Consider the following 24636-nt stretch of genomic DNA (forward strand, 5'->3'; position numbering starts at 1 on the left):
AAGTAGGCTTCAAATGAAGTTACTGTGAAAAGCCCCTAGTCGCCATATTCCGGTGCCTGTTCGGGGAGGCTGGTACGGGAATTGAACCGTGCTGCTGGCCTGCCTGGGTCTGCTTTCAAAGCCAGCAATTTAGCCCTGTGCTAAACCAGCCCAAACTCTCAAAGTCAGAGCGTAAATATTAATTTGTCTTTTACCATTTCAAGTTGATGACAGTTCTATTGACATATAAATGATTAAGTATTTTCTATAAGTCATTATGAAATATTGGGCACCGATTAAACGTACTTAAAGTTATTCATGGGGTGACACACTGCCTTAAAGCCTTTGGCCTCTCAGCCCAGTAGAATCATCATAGAATCCACAGTGCAGAAAGAGGCCATTCATCGAATCTGCACCGGCCCTTGGAAAGAGCACCCTACTTAAGCCCCACGTCTCCACCCTCCCCCCTTTATCCCCATAACTCCACCCAGCCTTTTTGGGCACGAAGGGGCAATTTAGCATGGCCAATCCACATAACCTGCACATCTTCGGACTGTGGGAGGAAACCCACGCACACACGGGGAGGATGTGCAGACTCCGCACAACAGTGACCCAAGCCGAGAATCGAACCTGGGACCCTGGAGCTGTGAAGCAACTGTGCTAACCACTGTGCTACCGTGCTGCCCACCCGCTCCATAAGTGGCTCAGTGTCACATTTTGCTTGAGAAACGCCTTGAGGTGATTTATTACATGGGCCAGAAATGCAAGCTGTGTCCATCAGCTGTATTCCCAGTTGTGGAACACAGTCACATCGGCGAATCCAGCTTTAAGTGATTGATGCAAGGAATCAAGAGGACCCCCCCCCCCCCCCCCCTCCAACCCCATCCACCGAGGTCACGGATCTGCAACTCACAGTGAACTATCCAGAATGAGAAATGTAAGGCGGTTGGACGTATGAACCCCGAGGCAGCGATGTTAATCCGAGGGGAGAGTAGGAAGGCGTTTGTGGAAAGGGCTGAGGCGAGCCGCTGGGTGTGTCAGATTACTGGGACAACAAACAGTCAACGCTGGCCGCTGCAAGGCTATCGGGTAACTGGGTTTATAAATACCCCGCCAGCAAGCGAAGCTGTTAGTCAGCCAGAGCGTGACCCTGGGAGCTGCTGTCTGCATCCACAGAACTCCAGGCCGCCAAGTGCAGGATGCCCCAGCCGGCCCCGGCCCCGGCCCCGCCACACAAGGACAGGGAGGCTGTGCACACGCGGGGCGAGGAAGGGAAGAGGAAGGTTTACTGCGAGGAACACGGCGAGGTGCTGAAGATGTACTGTATGGTGGACAGCACCCCCGTGTGTCCGCTGTGCATCGACACAGAGACGCACCGGGACCACAACTTCAACCCCATCACCGAGGCTGTCCGAATCTGCAAGGTAGGTAGGTGCTGGCTGTGATCAGTGGTGGAGGACATCCAGCACACGAGGAGGTCACTCGGCCCATCATGTGCGTGCCATCTAGCCTAATCCCATTTACCAGCTCTTGCTCAGTGGCCTAATACATTATGGTCGTTCAAGTCCAGTTCCTTGGATGTTGAGGCAGGGGTTCCAGATACTTCCGAAACTTCCTAATTTGCAATTTAGATGCCTGCCCCCTGGTTATGAGCCACTCAAACAAGAGGAACTGTTCCACCTAATCCACAATATCGAGACACCCTGTAATCTTACCAACTTCAATTGAATCAACCACAACATCCTCTGTTAGAAGGAAATCAAACCAAGCCAATTCACTCTTTCCCCATGGTATCCTCGATATCTCTCTTCTATACCTTCACGAGTGCAATCTCATCATTTCTAAAGTGCAGTGACCAGAACGGCAGGGAATAGCGACCTCTGATATTTTCCCCAAACAATGTAGGGGATCGGGAGGCACAACCATTCCCTGATTATACAATCCCAGTGACCATTCCCTTTGACTATTCCCTTAACAAAATCCCAGTGACCATTCCCTTAACACAATCCCAGTGACCATTCCCTTAACACAATCCCAGTGACCATTCCCTTAACACAATCCCAGTGACCATTTCCTCGACACTCAATCCCAGTGACCATTCCCTCGACACTCAATCCCAGTGACTATTCCCTCAATACTCAATCCCAGTGACCATTCCTCAATACTCAATCCCAGTGACCATTCCCTCGATACTCAATCCCAGTGACCATTCCATCGATACTCAATCGCAGTGACCATTCCCTCGATTCACAAACCCAGTGACCAATCCATTGATAATCCCAGTGACCATTCCCTCGATACTCAATCCCAGAGACCATTCCCTCAATACTCAATCCCAGTGACCATTCCCTCGATACTCAATTCCAGTGACCATTCCCTCGATACTCAATCCCAGTGACCATTCCCTCGATACTCAATCCCAGTGACCATTCCCTCAATACTCAATCCCAGTGACTATTCCCTCGATACTCAATCCCAGTGACCATTCCCTCGATATTCAATCCCAGTGACCATCCCATCGATACTCAATCCCAGTGACCATTCCCTCAATACTCAATCCCAGTGACCATTCCATCGATACTCAATCCCAGTGACCATTCCCTCATTACTCAATCCTAGTGACCATTCCCTCGATACTCAATCCCAGTGACCATTCCCTCAATACTCAATCCCTGTGACCATTCCCTCAATACTCAATCCCAGTGACCATTCCCTCGATACTCAATCCCAGTGACCATTCCCTCAATCCCAGTGACCATTCCCTCGATACTCAATCCCAGTGATCAGTCCCTCGATGCTCAATAGCCGTGACCATTCCCTCAATCCCGGTGATCAGTCCCTCGATACTCAATACCAGTGACCATTCCCTCAATACTCAATCCCAGTGACCATTCCCTCGATACTCATTCCCAGTGACCATTCGCTCTATACTCAATCCCAGTGAGCATTCCCTCGATACTCAATCCCAGTGACCATACCCTCGATTCACAATCCCAGTGACCATTCCCTCAACACTCAATCCCAGTGACCATTCCCTCAATACTCAATCCCAGTGAACATTCCCTCGATACACAATCCCAGTGACCATTCTCTCGATACTCAATCCCAGTGACCATTCCCTCGATACTCAATCCCAGTGACCATTCCCTCGATACTCAATTCCAGTGACCATTCCCTCGATACTCAATCCCAGTGACCATTCCCTCAATACTCAATCCCAGTGACCATTCCATCGATACTCAATCCCAGTGACCATTCCCTCGATACTCAATCCCAGTGACCATTCCCTCAATACTCAATCCCAGTGACCATTCCCTCAATACTCAATCCCAGTGACCATTCCCTCGATACTCAATAGCCGTGACCATTCCCTCAATCCCGGTGATCAGTCCCTCGATACTCAATAGCCGTGACCATTCCCTCAATCCCGGTGATCAGTCCCTCGATACTCAATAGCCATGACCATTCCCTCAATCCCGGTGATCAGTCCCTCGATACTCAATCCCAGTGACCATTCCCTCAATACTCAATCCCAGTGACCATTCCCTCGATACTCATTCCCAGTGACCATTCGCACTAAACTCAATCCCAGTGAGCATTCCCTCGATACTCAATCCCAGTGACCATACCCTCGATTCACAATCCCAGTGACCATTCCCTCAATACTCAATCCCAGTGACCATTCCCTCAATACTCAATCCCAGTGACCATTCCCTCGATACTCAATCCCAGAGACCATTCCCTCAACACTCAATCCCAGTGACCATTCCCTCGACACTCAATCCCAGTGACCATTCCCTCGACACTCAATCCCAGTGACCATTCCCTCGACACTCAATCCCAGTGACCATTCCCTCAATACTCAATCCCAGTGACCATTCCCTCGATACTCAATCCCAGTGACCATTCCCTCGACACTCAATCCCAGTGACCATTCCTCAATACTCAATCCCAGTCACCATTCCCTCGATACTCAATCCCAGTCACCATCCCCTCGATACTCAATCCCAGTGACCATTCCGTCGATTCACAATCCCAGTGACCAATCCATCGATAATCCCAGTGACCATTCCCTCGATACTCAATCCCAGAGACCATTCCCTCAACACTCAATCCCAGTGACCATTCCCTCGACACTCAATCCCAGTGACCATTCCCTCGACACTCAATCCCAGTGACCATTCCCTGAATGCTCAATCCCAGTGACCATCCCTCGAAACTCAATCCCAGTGACCATTCCCTCGATACTCAATCCCAGTGACCATTCCCTCGACACTCAATCCCAGTGACCATTCCCTCAATACTCAATCCCAGTGATCATTCCCTCAATACTCAATCCCAGTGAGCATTCCCTCGATACTCAATCCCAGAGACCATTCCCTCGATACTCAATCCCAGAGACCATTCCCTCGATACTCAATCCCAGTGACCATTCCCTCGATACTCAATCCCAGTGACCATTCCCTCGATACTCAATCGCAGTGACCATTCCCTCAATACTCAATCCCAGTGACCATTCCCTTAATACTCAATCCCAGTGACCATTCCCTCGATACTCAAGCCCAGTGACCATTCCCTCGATTCACAATCCCAGTGACCATTCCCTCAATACTCAATCCCAGTGACCATTGCCTCGACACTCAATCCCAGTGACCATTCCCTCAATACTCAATCCCAGTGACCATTCCCTTGATACTCAATCCCAGTGACCATTCCCTCGATACTCAATCCCAGAGGCATTCCCTCGATACTCAATCCCAGTGACCATTCCCTCGATACTCAATCCCAGTGACAATTCCCTCGATTCACAATCCCAGTGACCAATCCATCGATAATCCCAGTGACCATTCCCTCGATACTCAATCCCAAAGACCATTCACTCAACACTCAATCCCAGTGACCAGTCCCTCAATACTCAATCCCAGTGACCATTCCCTCGATACTCAATCCCAGGGATCATTCCCTCGATACTCAATCCCAGTGACCATTCCCTCGATACTCAATCCCAGTGATCAGTCCCTCGATACTCATTCCCAGTGATCTGTCCCTCGATACTCAATCCCAGTGACCATTCCCTCGATTCACAATTCCAGTGACCATTCGCTCGATACTCAAAACCAGTGACCATTCCCTCGACACTCAATCCCAGTGACCATTTCCTCAATACTCAATCCCAGTGACCATTCCCTTGATACTCAATCCCAGTGACCATTCCCTCGATTCACAATCCCAGTGACCATTCCCTCGGTACTTAATCCCAGTGACCATTCCCTCGATTCACAATCGCAGTGACCAATCCCTCGACACTCAATCCCAGTGACCATTCCCTCGATACTCATTCCCAGTGACCATTCCCTCGATTCACAATCCCAGTGACCATTCCCTCGGTACTTAAGCCCAGTGACCATTCCCTCGATTCACCATCCCAGTGACCAATCCGTCGATAATCCCAGTGACCATTCCATCGATACTCTTTTCATAGACTTTTCATACAATTTACAGTGCAGAAGGAGGACATTCGGCCCATCGAGTCTGCACCGGCTCTTGGAAAGAGCACTCTACCCAAGGTCCACAGCTCCACCCTATCCCCATTACCCAGAAACCCCACCCAACACTAAGGGCAATTTTGGACACTCAGGGCAATTTATCATGGACAATCCACCTAACCTGCACATCCTTGGACTGTGGGAGGAAACCGGAGCACCCGGAGGAAACTGACGCACACACGGGGAGGATGTGCAGACTCCGCACAGACAGTGACCCAAGCCGGAATCGAACCTGGGACCCTGGAGCTGTGAAGCATTTGTGCTATCCACAATGCTACCGTGCTGCCCGGGATCCGGGACTGTGCAATCCGGGACCATTCCCTGAATACACAATCCCAGTGGCCATTCCCTCGATTCACAATCCGAGTAATCATTCCCTCGATACTCAATCCCAGAGCCCATTCCCTCAATACACAATCCTGGTGACCATTCCCTCGATACTCAATCCCAGTGAGCATTCCCTCGATACTCAATCCCAGAGCCCATTCCCTCAATACACAATCCCAGTGACCATTCCCTCGATACTCAATCCCAGTGACCATTCCCTCGACACTCAATCCCAGTGACCATTCCCTCGATACTCAATCCCAGTGACCATTCCCTCGATACTCAATCCCAGAACCCATTCCCTCAATACACAATCCTAGAGACCTTTCCCGGGATACTCAATTCCATAACCATTCCCTTGATACACAATCGCAGTGACCACCCCAAGAATACACAGTCTCACTGACCATTCCCTGAATACACAATCCCAGTGACGATTCCCTCGATACTCAATCCCAGACACCATTCCCTCAATGCTCAATCCGTTACCATTCCCACGATACGCAATCCCAGAGACGATTCCCTCGATACTCAATCCCAGAGACTATTCCCTCAATACTCAATCCCAGTGACCATTCCTTGAATACTGAATCCCAGAGACCATTCCCCCGATACTAAATCCCAGTGACCATTCCCGGGATACTCAATCCTAGAGACCATTCCCGGGATACTCAATCCCATAACCATTCCCTCGATACACAATCCCAGTGACCACTCCAAGAATACAGTCTCACTGACTATTCACTGAATACACAATCCCAGTGACCATTCCTTTGATACTGAATCCCAGTGACCTGACCTTTCCCAGAATACATTAACCCAGTGACCATTCCCACCATTTGCAATCCCAGTGACTATTCCCCGAATGCACAATCCCAGTGACTATTCCCTGAATACCCAGCCCAGTGAAGATTCCGTGAACACAGTCCCAGTGACCATTCCGTCAATAGACAAACCCAGTGACCATTCCATGAATACACCGTCCCAGTGACCATTCCACGAATACACAATCCCAGAGACCATTCCCTGAATACTCAATCCCAGTGACCGTTGCCTTGATACACAATTGGCTGAATTTCACTGTCCCTAGTTTAATGGCCAATTTGGTCAAGCAGGGATCTTGCTCCAGCCACGCTATCTAGTGCACTCGTGTATTGGGTGGCTTCCAGGTGAGGGCAATGTCGGATGTCATTGCGTTGTTGAAAATGGTCATACATCTTCAGTTCTCTCTCAAAGATGGTGCACAAGTTACTAGAAGGTGTCTAACACTGGGGTGCGGTGATCCACTGTATTAGGGGATGTAAGGTAGGACCTGCACTACAGGTTCGCCGGTAGCTCCTGCCGGCTGGCTCCGCCCAGGGAGAACTGTATAAATATGCATGCCCTCCAGTGCCCTGCCATTTCGCCAGCTGCAGCAGGAGGCCACGCATCTGACTGTAATAAAGCCACAGTTGTATCCAACTTTAGTCTTTGTGCCATTGATCGTGCATCAATTTATTACAGTCAGATTTTCCACAGAATGGATATCAGAATTAAGCCCGATCGCCTGCAGCTGGATCCGCACTCGCCCGACGCCAGAAAAGACTTTACTCACTGGCTAGCATGTTTTGAGGCCTACATCAAGGCTGCGGACCCCGAGCCAACGGAGGCTCAGAAGATAAACGTCCCGTACTCCAGACTGAGCTCCAGCGTGTTCCCGTTGATCCACGATGCCACTAATTACACAAAAGCAATGGAACTCCTTAAGGAACACTACGCGCAGAAGGCGAACACGCTCTTCGCCAGGCATGTACTCGCCACCCGCTCGCAACTACCTGGTGAGTCCATCGAAGACTTCTGGCGCGCCCTAATTCCACTTGTCCGGGACTGTGACTGTCAGGCCATTACGGCCGCTGAACAAGCGAATCTCCTCATGTGCGATCCCTTCGTGACGGGGATTGCGTCGGACCATATCCGAGAACGATTACTGGAAGGGGCCACGCTCGAACTGGCGGAGACGAAAACCTTGGCGCTCACCATAACGGTCGCATCCCGTAACGTACAATCGTACCCCTCCCGCCGCGCTGCCCACCCTTCTACTCCTTCCAACCCCTCCTGGACCCCGCCGACGACCTCCTCAGCCGGGGCCCTGCCTTCCCAATAGACCTGCGCCGTACGCCGATCCGCGCACCCCGGGGGTCCCCGCTGCTACTTCTGCGGTCAGCAGAAGCATCCCCGCCAACACTGCCCGGCCCACACTGCAGTTTGTAAAGCCTGCAGTAAAAAGGGCCACTTCGCGGCGGTGTGCCAGGCCCGCACAGTCGCTGCGATCGCGCCCGCTATGGCCCCCTCCCCCACACCAGACGCACAATGGGAGCCGCCATCTTCTCCTCCCGGGTTCATGTGCGACCAATGGGCGCCGTCATCTTGTCCCCCTTCAGCCACGTGCGCCCCATGGGCACCGCCATCTTGTCCCGACCCCGCAATGTGCGCACCCGGGGCGCCGCCACCTTGTCCTGACCCCGCAATGTGCGCACCATGGGCACCGCCATCTTGTCACCCACAGGGCCTCTGGACATCCCGACATCGGAACCGCACACGCTCGCCACCTGAAGCATCCGATGGCTACCCGCAGCTCGCTTCGATGACGCTGGACCAATCTCGCCCGCACAACCTGGCCACCGCGTCGACGACGGTTAAAATCAACGGCCACGTGACCTCGTGCCTGCTGGACACCGGAAGCACCGAAAGCTTCGTTCACCCAGATACAGTAAGGCGCTGCTCCCTCGCGACCCACCCTGCCAATCAAAGGATCTCCCTAGCATTCGGATCCCACTCCGTCCTGATCAGAGGCTTTTGTACAGTCACCCTCACGGTCCAGGGCGTAGAATTTAGTAACTTCCGCCTCTATGTCCTTCCTAATCTCTACGCTGCACTCCTGTTGGGCCTGGACTTCCAGTACAACCTCCAGAGCCTCACCCTCAAGTTCGGCGGGCCCTTCCCCCCCCCTTTACCGTTTGCGCCCTCACGACCCTCAAGGTCGATCTCCCCTCCGTTTTTGCCAATCTAACTGCGGATTGCAAGCCCGTTGCCACTAGGAGCAGACGGTACAGCACCCACGACAAGACCTTACCAGGTCCGAAGTCCAGTGGCTGCTTAAGAAGGGTATTATCGAGGCCAGCAACAGCCCCTGGAGAACCCAAGTGGTAGTAGTTAAAACTGGGGAGAAACACAGGATGGTCGTGGACTACAGCCAGACCATCAATCGGTACACGCAGCTCGACGCGTACCCCCTCCCACGCATATCTGATATGGTCAATCAGATTGCACAGTACCGGGTCTTCTCAACAATTGACCTGAAATCTGCCTACCACCAGCTCCCCATCCGGAAGTCGGACCGGCCATACACTGCCTTCGAGGCGGACAGTCACCTCTACCACTTCCTTAGGGTCCCTTTCGGTGTCACAAATGGGGTCTCGGTCTTCCAAAGAGAGGTGGACCGAATGGTCGACGAGTACGGTTTACGGGCCACCTTTCCGTACTTAGATAATGTCACCATCTGCGGCCATGACCAGCAGGACCACGATGCCAACCTCGATAAATTCCTCCGCACTGCCACTCTTCTCAACCTGACCTACAACAAAGAGAAGTGTGTGTTCAGCACGACCCGGTTAGCCATTCCCGGCTATATAGTCCAAAACGGACTTCTCGGGCCCGACCCCGAGCGCATGCGCCCCCTCATGAAGCTCCCCCTCCCCCACTGCCCCAAGGCCCTCAAACGCTGCCTGAGGTTCTTTTCCTACTACGCCCAGTGGGTCCCAAACTATGCGGACAAGGCCCGCCCACTCATTCAGTCCACCCAATTCCCCCTCACGGCCGAGGCACAACACGCTTTCGCCCGCATCAGAGCAGACATCGCCAAGGCCGGGATGCGCACAGTGGACGAGTCACTGCCTTTCCAGTAGAAAGCGACGCTTCAGACGTCTCCCTTGCCGCCACTCTAAACCAGACAGGCAGACCCGTGACATTCTTTTCCCGCACCCTTCATGCCTCTGAAATTCCACACTCATCCGTCAAAAAGGAGGCCCAAGCTACCGTTGAAGCTGTGCGGAATTGGAGGTATTGCCTGGCCGGTAAGAGATTCACTCTCCTTACGGACCAACGGTCGGTAGTCTTCATGTTCAATAACACACAGCGGGGCAAGATCAAAAATGATAAAATCTTGCGGTGGAGAATCGAGCTCTCCACCTATAATTACGAGATCTTGTATCGCCCCGGTAAACTGAACGAGGCCCCAGACGCCCTCTCCCGAGGTACATGTGCCAGCGCACAAGTGGACCAACTCCGGGCCCTACACGACAGCCTTTGTCACCCGGGTCACTCGATTGTACCATCTGGTCAAAGCTCGCAACCTGCCCTACTCCGTCGAGGAAGTAAGGACAGTCACCAGGGACTGCCAGGTCTGTGCGGAGTGCAAGCCGCACTTCTACCGGCCGGACCGTGCGCGCCTGGTGAAGGCTTCCCGCCCCTTTGAACGCCTCAGCGTGGATTTCAAAGGGTCCCTCCCCTCCACCGACCATAACACGTACATTCTCAGTGTGGTTGATGAGTACTCCAGATTCCCCTTCGCCATCCCATGCCCTGATATGACGTCTGCCACCATCATCAAGGCCCTCAGCACCACCTTCGCTCTGTTCGGTTTCCCCGCCTACATCCACAGTGACAGAGGATCCTCATTCATGAGTGATGAGCTGCGTCAGTTCCTGCTCAGCAGGGGTGTAGCCTCCAGCAGGACGACCAGCTACAACCCCCGGGGAAACGGGCAAGTTGAACGGGAGAATGGGACGGTTTGGAGGGCCGTCCAGCTGGCCCTACGGCCCAGGAACCTCCCAGCCTCTCGCTGGCAGGAGGTCCTCCCTGACACTCTACACTCCATCCGGTCACTATTGTGCACCACCACTAATAACACACCCCACAAACGTGTTTTTACCTTCCCCAGGACGTCCACATCCGGGGTGTCGCTCCCGACTTGGCTCGCTGCTCCAGGACCGGTCCTTCTCCGTAGGCACGTCCAACTCCACAAGGCGGACCCCTTGGTGGGCAGGGTTCACCTGCTCCACGCCAACCCTCAATATGCCTACGTTGAGTTCCCTGATGGCCGCCAAGATACTGTCTCACTCAGGGACCTGGCACCATCAGGTTCCACCCAACACCCCCCCCCCCCACCAATGCCCCACCCCCCACCTCCCACCGCGCCGCCAACATTGACCCCACCAGACGCCCCCCTCCCCTTTTCCGCACAAGAGGACGAAGAGGGCTTCTGCACGCTCCCGGAGTTCCCCGATGACTGGCCAGCATCAGCACCGCCACCACGGCCATCGGTGCCACCTCCACCACCGCCAGCACCGACTTCGCCGCCACCGTTACGCCGCTCCCAACGAAGCACCAAAGCACTGGACCGGCTGAACCTTTGACGGACTCCGGACCGTCAACATGGACTTTTCTTTCCCTACCACTGTACATAATTGCACTAATTGTATATAGTTTTACGTCACCCCAGCCGGACTCATTTTTAACAGGGGGTGAATGTGGTGAACCACTGTAATAGGAGATGTAAGGTAGGACTTGCACTACAGGTTCGCCGGTAGCTCCTGCCGGCTGGCTCCGCCCACGGAGAACTGTACAAATATGCATGACCCCCAGTGCCCTGCCATTTCGCCAGCTGCAGCAGGAAGTCACGCATCTGACTGTAATAAAGCCACATTGTACCCAACTTTAGTCTTTGTGCAATTGATCGTGCCAATGTCGGATATCATTGCGTTGTTGAAAATGGTCATACATCTTCAGTTCTCTCTCAAAGCTCATGCACAAGTTACTAGAAGGTGTCTAACACTGGGGAAAGTTCCTGTGGGAGAGTGGGACTCCAGAGGAGAGAAGGAAACTTTTATTCAATGATTCTGACTTGGAAATATATCGGCTGTTCCTTCACTGTCGCTGGGTCAAAATCCTGGAACTCCCTCCCGAACAGCACAGTGGGTGTACCTACACCACATGGACTGCAGCGGTTCAGGAAGGTGCCTCACCACCGACTTCTGAAGGGGGCAATTAGGGATGGGCAGTAACTGCTGGCCAAGCCAGCGACGTTCACGCATCATTTATGATTATAAACAAGCTTTACTTGTGTTTACAGAATGAACTTAGATCCTCTTTGAACACACTGAAGGAGAGGAAGGCGGTATTCACTGGGATTATGCACAAACAAGAAAAGAAGATTTCAGCTCTCAACGTGAGTCTCCAATGCAGCTTCCCAGAATTACTTTGAAATGAGTTTTGAGTTCATCAAAATAAAGGACGCTTGTGCTGGGCACCGGACGTTAATATCAAACTCTCCCAGGACAACATGGGGTTAGATACAGGGTAAAGCTACCTCTACACTGTCCCCATCAAACACTCCCAGGACAGGTACAGCAAAGGGTTAGATACAGAGTAAAGCTCCCTCCACACTGTCCCATCAAACACTCCCAGGACAGGTACAGCAAAGGGTTAGATACAGAGTAAAGCTCCCTCCACACTGTCACCATCAAACACTCCCAGGGCAGGTACAACACGGGGTTAGATACAGAGTAAAGCTCCCTCTACACTGTCCCCATCAAACCCTCCCAGGGCAGGTACAGCACGGGGTTAGATACAGAGTAAAGCTACCTCTACACTGTCCCCATCAAACACTCCCAGGACAGGTACAACATGGGGTTAGATACAGGGTAAAGCTACCTCTGCACTGTCCCCATCAAACACTCCCAGGACAGGTACAACATGGGGTTAGATATAGGGTAAAGCTACCTCTACACTGTCCCCCATCAAACACTCCCAGGACAGGTACAGCCCGGGGTTAGGTACAGAGTAAAGCTCCCTCCACACTGTCCCCATCAAACACTCCCAGGATAGGTACAGCACAGGGTTAGATACAGAGTAAAGCTCCCTCTACACTGTCCCCATCAAACAGTAAGAAGTTTCACAACACCAGGTTAAAGTCCAACAGGTTTGTTTCGATGTCACTAGCTTTCGGAGCGCTGCTCCATCCTCAGGTGAGTGGGACTCCCACTCCCATCAAACACACCCAGGACAGGTAGAGCACGGGGTTAGATACAGAGTAAAGCTCCCTCTACACTGTCACCATCAAACACTCCCAGGACAGGTACAGCACGGGGTTAGATACAGAGTAAAGCTCCCTCCACACTGTCCCCATCAAACACTCCCAGGATAGGTACAGCACGGGGTTAGATACAGAGTAAAGCTCCCTCCACACTGTCCCCATCAAACACTCCCAGGATAGGTACAGCACGGGGTTAGATACAGAGTAAAGCTCCCTCTACACTGCCCCATCAAACACTCCAAGGACAGGTACAGCACGGGGTTAGATACAGAGTAAAGCTCCCTCTACACTGCCCCATCAAACACTCCAAGGACAGGTACAGCACGGGGTTAGATACAGAGTAAAGCTCCCTCTACACTGTCCCCCATCAAACACTCCCAGGACAGGTACAGCACGGGGTTAGATACAGAGTAAAGCTCCCTCTACACTGTCCCTATCAAACACTCCCAGGACAGGTACAGCACAGGGTTAGATACAGAGTAAAGCTCCCTCTACACTGTCCCTATCAAACACTCCCAGGACAGGTACAGCACGGGGTTAGATACAGAGTAAAGCTCCCTCTACATTGTCCCTATCAAACACTCCCAGGACAGGTACAGCACAGGGTTAGATACAGAGTAAAGCTCCCTCTACACTGTCCCTATCAAACACTCCCAGGACAGGTACAGCACGGGGTTAGATACAGAGTAAAGCTCCCTCTACACTGTCCCTATCAAACACTCCCAGGACAGGTACAGCATGGGGTTAGATACAGAGTAAAGCTCCCTCTACACTGTCCCCATCAAACACTCCCAGGACAGGTACAGCACGGAGTTAGATACAGAGTAAAGCTCCCTCTACATTGTCCCTATCAAACACTCCCAGGACAGGTACAGCACAGGGTTAGATACAGAGTAAAGCTCCCTCTACACTGTCCCTATCAAACACTCCCAGGACAGGTACAGCACGGGGTTAGATACAGAGTAAAGCTCCCTCTACACTGTCCCTATCAAACACTCCCAGGACAGGTACAGCACGGGGTTAGATACAGAGTAAAGTTCCCTCTACACTGTCCCTATCAAACACTCCCAGGACAGGTACAGCACGGGGTTAGATACAGAGTAAAGCTCCCTCTACACTGTCCCTATCAAACACTCCCAGGATAGCTGTGGTGCCGAGCTGGGAAAGGGTGTTTCGTCGGCTTGATCTTACACACTGGCCGTCAATCTTCTGTTCTCCCCCATGCCCTGTCTCTGAGGGGTGAGCAGCCTCCTCCAGCAGGGTGACTAAATCACAGGCCTCCCTGTCATGCCGACCCAGGCTGACAACGTAACCCTAAAGTGGAAGAATTTTGTACGTCGGGCTCATATAGACATTGGGTTGACTGCATGTGTTATTTTACACAGGATAAGCAGAAAGGAATATCCATCTCAGTCATCTGTTTTCAATTTGAACGTATGTCTAGAATGTGAAAGGTGGCACGCAGTCCCAGAGGAGAACGATCAGCGTCTGACCCCTGACACGCCCATTCCCAGAGCTCAGAGGTCAATGTCTGACCCACAAAGCCACCCAGCCCGAGACGCGAGAGGTCAATGTCTGCCACATGATGTACCCTAACCCAAAGATGAAAGGTTAGCGCCCATCTTAAATGTGCGACCGTCCCTCGCTCCTCCGGCGCTCTCCAGTGTCCGACACCCTCTCCGCTGCTGAGTTCACCCCTTTCCTTCCACAGGGGACGACCGAGGGTCTGATGCACCACGTCTCGGAGGAGTTTGCTAGAATGCGGCAGTTCCTGGACGAGAGGGAGCTCGCCCTGAAGAAGGAGCTGGCCGAGCACATGCGCAGCCTGCTGCAGCCCTTGGAAGAAAACCTGCGCGGTATCCAGCGGGCGCTGATCTCCATACAGAAAGACATCATATACTGCCAGACCGCTGCCAATCAACATGACAGCCTGCAGTTCCTACAGGTAATGGGAGGGTAGGGGTTCCCTGACACTGGCCAGACATATTCCTAGAGGTTTTATTAGAGGAGCTCTTTCTTGGGGGAGTGGGGGTGGGGGGTAATGCTGGGCGGGATAGCTCCTCAATATCTTTAGAATAATAAACAAAAACGAAGAATACACACAGTTCTTTGAGACCCCATTGTTGATTTTTCTCCCTCGGTTGCTTCCAGCAGCCTCCGGGGCTGAATGTTCTAGGGCTGCTTCATTTCGAGGCCTAATTTCGGCGGTCGAATGGAAAATTCCACTTGGCCCCGATGCCCCCCCAGAGTCGTCAGGGACCACAGCCTTTCGGGCAATTCCACTCCCAGTTTCGGAGAGTCCACCAAATGGGTCACCAACCCGACCCTGTTCGCTTCATATCAGAAGTGATAGGTTAAAATTATTCCCCCACCCCTCCCCCCTGCCCTAGCCCTCTCTTTGCACAGTATCAGGATACGCCTGTTCGTTTTATGTCTTGCTTGCCAAGTTCCTCGTTGGTTAGAACAGCTGCAGGTTTTTCCGAAAAGACCCCCCCCCCCCCACCTAATGGTAGAAGCTATCTGATATTTCAGTCTGTTTTCACTCTTATTATTCACAGTCAGCATTCGTTGAAAGCAGTCCACCTTCCTCACGGCAGTTGTGCAGCCAGAACAAGATTCGTCCACCCCCTCAATCAGGGGCTCGAAGGTGTTTGGGTCAAGTTCCCACAGTTCTTTGCTCAATTGGTGCCTCAATACGCTGGCCCATCCCTTGCTGGATCCCATTACTTCCTGTAATGATCAACTTTCAGAAACTCCATTAGTAGGAAAAAAAATGGGATTTTTCAACAAATGATCTTCAGGACATACATGCTTGCCGCTCTTTCTAAAATACCTCTGCCCGAGGGGCACTCTTTCCCCCTGGGATGATTCCCCACTCTGTGCCCCCAATTGGTCAACCAAGACAGGTTACTCTGCTGAGAGGGACAACCACCACCCCCTCCCACACAATCTGGTTTCCGTCACTTCGACAGCAACACGGGACGTCTGCCATTGGCTGCCCCCCCCCCCCCCCCCCCGCTTTTAATCCGGGTGCGCTCTTTCGCCAGGGAGTTACCCTGTTAATGCAGGGGTTTTGCTTCCGTCCCTTTGCCCACCTCGTTCATCACGAGAGATCACTGGCATAACAGCGGCTGGTGCACCTCAAGAATGAACGCCCAACAAAAACTGTCTGGGAACCTCCACAGACACCAGTGACCATGCCAGCAGTAAGCCTGACTGGAGATGTAACAGAGGCCTCTACTCATCTGCTGCTGAAACCTTTATCCCCACATTTTGTTACCTCCAGACTCTACTACACCCATTCCTTCCTGGCTGGCCTATCCCGTGATAGCCTCCATAAACCTGAGGTCATTCAGACCTCTGCTGCCCATGTCTTAGCTCGCTCCAAATCCCATTCACCAATCACCCCATCCCCACCACCCCAATCCCGCAGTGGGGAGGCAGTGGTGTAGCAGTATTGTCACTGGGCTAGTAATCCAGAGATCGGAGCTCACGCTCTGGGGACCTGGGTTCAAATCCCACCACGGCTGGATGACAATGAAACCATTAGCAGCTGTTGTAAGAAAACCCAACTGGTTCAACAATACCCTATATTGTCCTGACCACGTCTGTCTTAGATCCGCAGCAATGTGGTTGATACATAAATGCTCTCAGGGATGGGCAATAAATACTGGCCCAGCCAGCCACGCCCTCAACCCGTGAACAAATTTTTAAAAACATGCACAGGCTCCCAGTTGAACAATTCCATTTTTATTCCCAAATTCCCATCACTGTAATCTCCTCCAGCCCCACACAGTCGGAGATACCCAGAGGGCATAGAGCAGGATTAGGCCTTCGAGCCTGCTTCAATTTACAGTAAGATCGCAGCTTATTTGGTTGGTGGTCTCAGTTCCACATCTGCCCCTCTGTCTATTTAAAATCTGTCTGATGTGGGCCTTGAAAAGATTCAATGACCCAACCCCCACTGCTTGCTGGGCAAGCAAAGTCCACAGATCAATGGACATTTTGAGAGAAAAAAAATTCTCCTCATCTCGGTCTTAAACGCAAGGCCTCGCATTCATAAATTCTGTCCCCTGGTTCTGACCTCTCCCGCGAGTGGGAAAATCCTTACGGTATCCCAGGGGAGAGGTGGCTGAAAGAGCAGATTCAGTACTTACATTCAAAAAGGAATTGGACTTCAAAAGGAAACAATTTGCAAGGCTCTGCAGGGTAGAGGGGGAGAGAGGGATTAATTGGGCACCTCTTTCAAAGAATGTTCAAAGATTTCCGAATTATAAGCTAGACACTGTAGGTTTATTCGAGTGCTTTCTGTGCTGCAATGATTGCTGCATTGTTTCCTCACTCTCCGGCTGGATAAAAGTGATAAAATCCCAACAGATCCCACCATTAGGTGAACTGCGAAACAGAAAGACCAGCACAGTTTAAAGCAGACCCCCACAAAACCTGTCCATCACAAGGCACAAGATAGGAGTGTACTGGAATATTCCCCACTTGCCTGGATGAGTGCAGCTCCAACAACACTCAAGAAGCTCAACACCATCCAGGACAAAGCAGCCCCGCTTGATTCATACCCCTTCTACAAACATCCACTCCCTCCACACAGTGGCAGCCGTGAGTACCACCCACAAGATGCACTGCAGGGACGCACCAAGGCTCCTTAGGCAACACCCTCCAAACCCATGACCACTACCATCCAGAAGGACAAAAGCAGCAGATAACCGATGATGCACGATCAATGACCACTAAAACGAGGTTGTAGTCCAACTGAAGGCTTTAATAAGCTAGATGTTTCCCCCAGCAGCTCAGGTACAGAATGAAGGCTGCTGGGGCGGCACGGGTTCTTATACCCTGCCTATCAGGGAGGAGCTATCATACATTCTACCAATAGAAAGCATACAGTTTCCACCAATGGTGCTTCAGCCTGTCAGGTACCGTAATACCTATAATACCACATTCACCCCCTGTTAAAAAAGACCCGGCAGGGGTGGTGGCCAGAAACTACAAAACATAACAACATGGTATAATTAGTTATGGCGGTACCGTAATACCTCCGTACAGTGTTTAGTAACTATTTACAATTCTGATAGCTATGTACATTTGATGGTTTATATTTACAGATTACAATTAAAATGAAGCAATCAGTCGATCGGGGGCCCTGGTCGTCCTCTGCGATCGTCAGAGCCTCGGCGGTGACTCCGGTGGAGGCTCGGGCGTCTGTGACTCCGGGAGCGTGGCTTCGATCTCCATGGCAGCTTTGGCACCCCTAGACGGCGCTGGTGGGGAAAACGGTTGACCTGGGAAGGGAGCGCTTGAGGGGGGCATCGGTGGGTGGGGGGACCTAGACAGGGTCGGTAGAAGGACCGATCCTCCTGTAAGGTGCTGCGGTGAAGGGGAGGGTGGGACTGGCGGTTGGAATGTGCGTGGGGTTCCATTGGGGTACGCCACGTAGGCGTACTGGGGGTTAGCATGGAACAGATGGACCCTCTCGACCAACGGGTCCGACTTGTGCGCCCGCACGTGTTTTCGGAGCAGGATGGGTCCGGGAGCTCCCAACCAGGTGGGGAGCGAGGTCCCAAAGGAGGACTTCCGTGTCAGGGTGTATGAAGCTCTCCGTGCTCCCAGAGTCGATTAGGCAGGACGTCTCATGCCCGTTGATGAATACGGTCATCGTAGCTTTTGAGAGTGTTCGAGGCCGAGACTGATCCAGAGTCACCGAGGCTAGTCGCAGCAGTTGAGAGTTCTCTTCGGGCAGTGCATGTTCAGCCGAGCTGGGGTCCTTGGGGTTTATCCAAGATGGCGTCTCCCATTGGTCGCACATGGCTGGGGGTGGACAAAATGGCGGCGCCCATCCCTCCAACGTGCCGTCCGCGGAACAAGATGGCGGCGCCCGGGGTCCGCATGTGGCCCTGGGATATGAAGATGGCGGCGACTGCTGGCCACAGGGGGCCCGTGGAGAAGTTAGTGGTTGAGGTCCGTATTCGCCGCCGAAGACCGCGGCAACAATCTGGGCTTTGCATACCCCCATGAAATGGCCCTTTTTGCTGCATCCCTTGCAGGTGGATGCGCGGGCCGGGCAGCGCTGGCGGGGGTGCTTTGCCTGCCCACAAAAGTAGCAGCGGGGCCCCTCGGGGTTGCCAGGCCGCCTTGTAGCGCAGGCCTATGGGGGAAGTCTCGGGGTCAGCCGCGGAGGGGTTCCACGCTGCCCAGGGGGCTGCCGCTCGGTCGGGAACGTAAGCGCGGGCATTCCTGGAGGCCACGTCCTGGGGGAGTGCAAGGGCCCGTGCCTCCCTGAGACCCAGGATGTCCTTTTCTAACAGGCGCTGGCGGATTTGTGATGATAGCATACCTGCCACGAAAGCGTCCCGGACTAAGAGTTCAGTATGTTCGCTCGCCGAAACTTGCAGGCAGCCACAGCTTCTGCCCAACACCAGGAGTGCACGGTAGAATTCCTTCAGCAATTCCCCAGGGGTTTGTCGCCTTGTTGCAAGCAGGTGCCGGGCGTAGACCTGGTTTACCGGGCGAATATAGTGTCCTTTTAGCAGCTCTATTGCTGCATCGAAGTCTTCCGCTTCCTCGATAAGGGTGTCAATCTCCGGGCTCACCCTTGAGTGCAGGACGTGCAGTTTCTGCTCTCCCATGGGTGCATTTTCAGCTGTCTCGAGATACCCTTTAAAGCACGCCAGCCAGTGCTTAAAGATTGCTGCTGAGTTCGCTGTGTGGGGGCTAAGTTGCAGACACTCACGCTTGATTTGGAGCTCCATCCTTTCTTCTAAGAAAAACTAGCTTATTAAATTGATGCACGATCAATGACCACTAAAACGAGGTTGTAGTCCAACTGAAAGCTTTAATAAGCTAGATGTTTCCCCCAGCAGCTCAGGTACAGAATGAAGGCTGCTGGGGCGGCACGTGTTCTTATACCCCACCTATCAGGGCGGAGCTATCATACATTCTACCAATAGAAAGCATACAGTTTCCACCCATGGTGCTTTAGCCTGTCAGGTACCGTAATACCTATAATACCACACCCGGGAACCCCCACCAGTTGGAGACTCCCCTTCAAATCACTCACCAGCATTACCTGAAAATGTATCGCCGTTCCTTCACTATCGCTGGGTCAAAATCCCTTAATAACAGCACAGTGGGTGTACCTACACCCCGGGGACTGCAGAGGTTCAGGAAATCGGCTCACCAGCACCTACTAAAGGGGCAATTAGGAACAGGCAATAAATGTTGAGGTAGCCAGGGACGCCCACATTCCGAGAAAGAACTTGATTGAAAACAGAGCGATGCAGCGAATGCCATGGAGAGAAAGAAGAGGGGAGTGGAAAAGGAAACGCTAATCTGACAGGACCAAACAGACTAGGCCTCATCACAGATGCAGGCTTTGCCAGATTGGGTTTTCAGCCTGACAGTCTTCGCATTCTGCCTGGTTTCCGTCACCCGTTGGCTAAAAAGCTGAATTTCCTGAACCTTTTGCCACTGCGACCCCATTTTAATACCTCCACGAGGCTCCGGGGGGGGGGGGGGGATTTGTGTTTGAGCTCTGATGTACCGTCAATTACCACGAGGCGTGAATGGTGAAACAATCAAGGCTTTATTGCACAAGATGTTGTGCCTCCTGCAGCTGGAACCAGAATGGCTGAAGCGCAGGAGAGCACACACTTTTATACACCGCCTGCTGGGCGGAGCCAGCAGGCAGGGTTATACTGTCGTACCTGTAATATACGGGCTGTGCCGGAATACATACAATATATCACTAGTGGTGTTTACCACAAGCTCCTATCCGGAGCAGGAGGGGAGGAGTGTTGTAGGTGAAGATCAGTCTGGTGAAAAATGTTGGAACTGTGGGTTAAAAAAGTAAAACAAACCCCTGCCTTTTCACAGGTTCTTTGTCCTTGCAGCAGCAATGGGGCCTCAAAGAGCTGTTCTTAAGGCCACACCCACCTGTAGTAAAAACAAAAAGGGAGGATTTAAAGGGACCTCGGAGCTGTGTAAGCAATCCATTCTGAGCCCCACGGCAGCCATTTTTCTGCCTCAAGGGTCACATCAGGACCCCAAAATCTCATCCCACTCCGGGGGGGGTGGGGAGATGGCGGGTGGGGGCGAGGCCCATGGTTTGGGAAACCCCAGTAACAATGATTCAATTTCCACCATTTAACTTCCAAAAACATCTGACATTTTGTTTTTCTCTCTTCTTTTTTTAAATACAGGAGATCAACTGGCTGAGGGAGAGGTATGTAATCTGTACGCGTTGCGTTCATCGCATGTCCTAGAATCGCGTTGCCGCACACCAGGAGGCCCTACAGCCCACCATGCCTTTGCTGGCTAGCTCAACGGACAAGCCATCCCTTGCTGAGGTTACCACATTCCTCACTCTTTTCCCCCCCCCCACCTCCCCTCCCCTCCCTCCCTCCCCACCTCCCCTCCCCTCCCTCCCTCCCCTCGCTCCCTCCCTCCCCGACCAACACAAACCCCTCTCCCCCGCTGCCTCCCGTAGATCACTGCATGTCTCGACAACACCACCTGTGTGGACAAAGGAAAACTAAGGTCTAACGTCCCTCGCTCAGCTCCACGGCTGCTGCTGATTCTAATCCCGCCACAGTTAACAACTCACCTTTTGTATTTTTACTGTGCCCAGGCCCAATGAGGAGATTAAACACCCTTCCGTGCTCTCCGCCAAGCCGTGCATGGGCCTATTTCAAGGGCCTCTCCAGTACCGGGTGTGGAAGGAGATGAAGAACAGCATAATCCCAGGTAAACGATTCGACCAGTGGAGAGGAAAAAAAAACACTGGAAAAAAAACGCTGCAGCCACCGACAATCTGAGATAAAGTCCGACCGGGTTGATCAATACCTTTAACTCCAAACTCATCTATACTGAAGCCCTCATGTCTGCCCCACCAGTCGGTCAATTCCTGGGAATTAAATTTCCCAAACCGATTTCTATTTATAGGCAGAAGATTAAAGCTGTGTGGCCCCGGGGTCATCCCAGGGAACGGATTGCTTTATCGACCCCTCATCACATTTTGATTTGATGTTTGATAAGTGTCTGTTGTTCTTTGTTATTTTTGGCCAGTGCCCCTACCAGGAGCGGCCCCTTTAAATTTATCTCCCGTTTTGTTTCCTTTATTCTATCGAGTTGATTCAACCCTAAAATACATCATCCCAGGGAAGTCTTAAACTTGTGCAGAGGTTAGAATTAATCTAACTTGAACTCTCACGCTCAAAGAGGCAGTGGGTGTAAATAGAGAAACTCTAAAGTGAATGTCGATGGTTTGGTTACGTTCGGCCTTCGGTTACGTAGTCAAGGCCGGTGGGTGGAGTTTAATGGTTGGTGCAAAGGAGCAGGTCCAAGGGGCCGAATTGCCTCCTCCTGCTCCTCAAGGTTCTGACTCCAGAAGATCAAGATCTCCAATAGGCATAACAGGCTTCCTCTCTTCTTTGCCGCAGTCCCCGCACCCCTGACCCTTGACCCGAACACTGCCAACCCCTGGCTTGTCCTGCTGGAGGACATGACTAGCGCCGGGGTCAACGAGACTTGGCAGGAGGTCGCCGACGATCCTCGGAGATTTGATTCCTCACCCTGCGTCCTGGCCTGCCAGGGATTCGAGACGGGCAAGCATTACTGGGAGGTGGAGGTGCGGGGCAAGACAGAGTGGGTGGTCGGCGTGGCGAGGGAGTCGGCCCAGCGGAAGGGGGACATCACCCTATCACCGCAGGACGGCTACTGGGCCATGTGGCTGAGGAACGGCAGCAACTACCGGGCCCTGACCTCGCCCCCCACCCGGCTGGCCCTGGCATCCCACCCTGGCAAGGTCGGTGTTTACCTGGACCACGAGGGGGGACAGGTGTCCTTCTACGATGCTGACCAGATGTCCCATCTCTACACATTCGCCGCCACTTTTGCCGAGAAGCTTTACCCGTTCTTCAGCCCGGGGCTGAGGGACGGACGGAGGAATTCGGCCCCGGTCACCGTCCATCAGCTCAAGCTATAGACCTGGGCTGACTTGACGCACATTTGGCCTCAAAGGGTCGCTGAGGGGTCATCCAATGGGCAAGAAAGGGTGCACCATACCTTTCAGAATATCCCCAAAGTGCCAATGCAACGTCGTTACTGTCGCGATGTGGGGAAAAAGGGCTGCCAATTTCCACACAGGAAGATCCCACAACCAGCAACCCACGCGTCCATTTGCGTTTTGAGAGTGATGTTGGGGTGAAGAATTTCGTAGACGCAATGCCCCCAAGTGCTTTCCCAAAAAGTGACAATCCTTTGCAGTCATTGTCGTCAGCTAGGAAACCCTGCTGTCAATTTGCGCATAGCAAGATCCCACAGACACCAATGTGAGCGTCTACCTTTGCTTCAGCGATGTTGGTGAAAAAAAAAATGACATTGATTCAGAGCCTTCCGTGATGTCCCAAAGCGCTTTCCCAGCCAATGAAGTCCTTTCTCAAAGTGTAGCCCCTGTCGCGAGGTATAGGGGACACTGATTACAATTTGTGCACAGCAAGATTCCACAATCAGCAATGGAGTCATGAGCAGATCATCCGTGGGAGGTTTTTTTGAGTGTGCTGGAGATGCTGGTCGTGGGATAACCATTCACCTGGGCGGCTCCCCATTCATCAGGGACAAACGTAGGCCAAAGCGAACTGGATTCACACAATCCGGAAAATGAATAGCTGCAGGTTCAGAACGGTGGAAGACTGAGAAGTGCAGATGGAAAGTGGGACATTAGAGCGAGTGTCTGCAGATCCATGAAGGTATCTCAGCAGCTAGATAAGATGCTCAAGAAGAAATGGAACACGGAAAATGCTGGAAAAACTCAGCAGGTCAGGCAGCGCCTATGGAGAGAGAGGGAAACGGAGTTAAAGTTTCCAGTCCAATACAAGTTTAATATGTCTCTTCTTCAGAACTAAAGTCATATTGGATTGGAAATGTTAACTGTTTCTCTCGCTCTCCACAAACACTACCTGACCCACTGAGCTTTGCCAACATTTTCTGTCTGTTTATTTCAGATCTCCAGCAGCCGCAGTATTCTGCTTTTAGTTCCTTGATTCAGAAGGATTGTGGGATACCTTCCTCTATCACAGTAGCACAGTGGTTAGCCCTGTTGCTTCATAGCTCCAGGGTCCCAGGTTCGATTCCCGGCTTGGGTCACTGTCTGTGCGGAGTCTGCACGTTCTCCCTGTGTCTGCGTGGGTTTCCTCCGGGTGCTCCGGTTTCCTCCCACAAGTCCCGAAAGACGTTCTAAATTGGACATTCTAAATTCTCCGTGTACCCGAACAGGCGCCGGAGTGTGGTGACTAGGGGCTTTTCACAGTAACCTAATTGCACTGTTAATGTAAGCCTACTTGTGACAATAAAGATTATTATCATCTAAGACAGACAATATGAGAGCAGCTCAAATTGTACAAAACACTAGTTGGGCCACAACCAGGGTACTGCTCACCGCATCTATTTCAAATATTCACCCAGGGTATCTGAAGTGGGCCATCAATGGTCATGTTGTAGGGTATTGGGGTTTGGACAATGTTTACCACATATTTGCCGCTCAAATGTGTTCTATAAAATACAGCTGAAAAGTTTTGTACTCTGGCTTCCCGCTTTGTTTGTGGTTTCCATGGCAATTCGATAATTAAACGAGAACGTGGTTGA

At 52.2% G+C, this 24636-nt stretch overlaps 1 protein-coding gene across 1 annotated transcript; it reads left to right on the forward strand.

The window, feature by feature from the left end:
- The first annotated feature begins 878 nt into the window (after positions 1-878).
- LOC140390246 (zinc-binding protein A33-like) lies at positions 879-24636 on the forward strand. Its single transcript, XM_072475234.1, has 6 exons — positions 879-1403; positions 12022-12117; positions 14696-14929; positions 21195-21217; positions 21623-21738; positions 22434-24636. The coding sequence occupies exons 1-6, from the start codon at positions 1179-1181 to the stop codon at positions 22976-22978; spliced, it is 1239 nt and encodes a 412-aa protein (XP_072331335.1). The 5' UTR covers positions 879-1178; the 3' UTR covers positions 22979-24636.

Source organism: Scyliorhinus torazame, chromosome 14 (assembly GCF_047496885.1).
Source record: "Scyliorhinus torazame isolate Kashiwa2021f chromosome 14, sScyTor2.1, whole genome shotgun sequence".
NCBI classification, from domain to species: Eukaryota; Metazoa; Chordata; class Chondrichthyes; order Carcharhiniformes; family Scyliorhinidae; genus Scyliorhinus; species Scyliorhinus torazame.

What these genes read in the sequence shown, in the direction of transcription:
- LOC140390246 (XM_072475234.1), top strand. Translation starts at nt 1,179, where the DNA reads ATGCCCCAGCCGGCCCCGGCCCCGGCCCCGCCACACAAGGACAGGGAG. An exon ending in ATCAACTGGCTGAGGGAGAG is followed by an intron (nt 21,218 to 21,622) that starts GTATGTAATCTG and finishes TACTGTGCCCAG; the next exon opens with GCCCAATGAGGAGATTAAAC. An exon ending in GAAGAACAGCATAATCCCAG is followed by an intron (nt 21,739 to 22,433) that starts GTAAACGATTCG and finishes TCTTTGCCGCAG; the next exon opens with TCCCCGCACCCCTGACCCTT.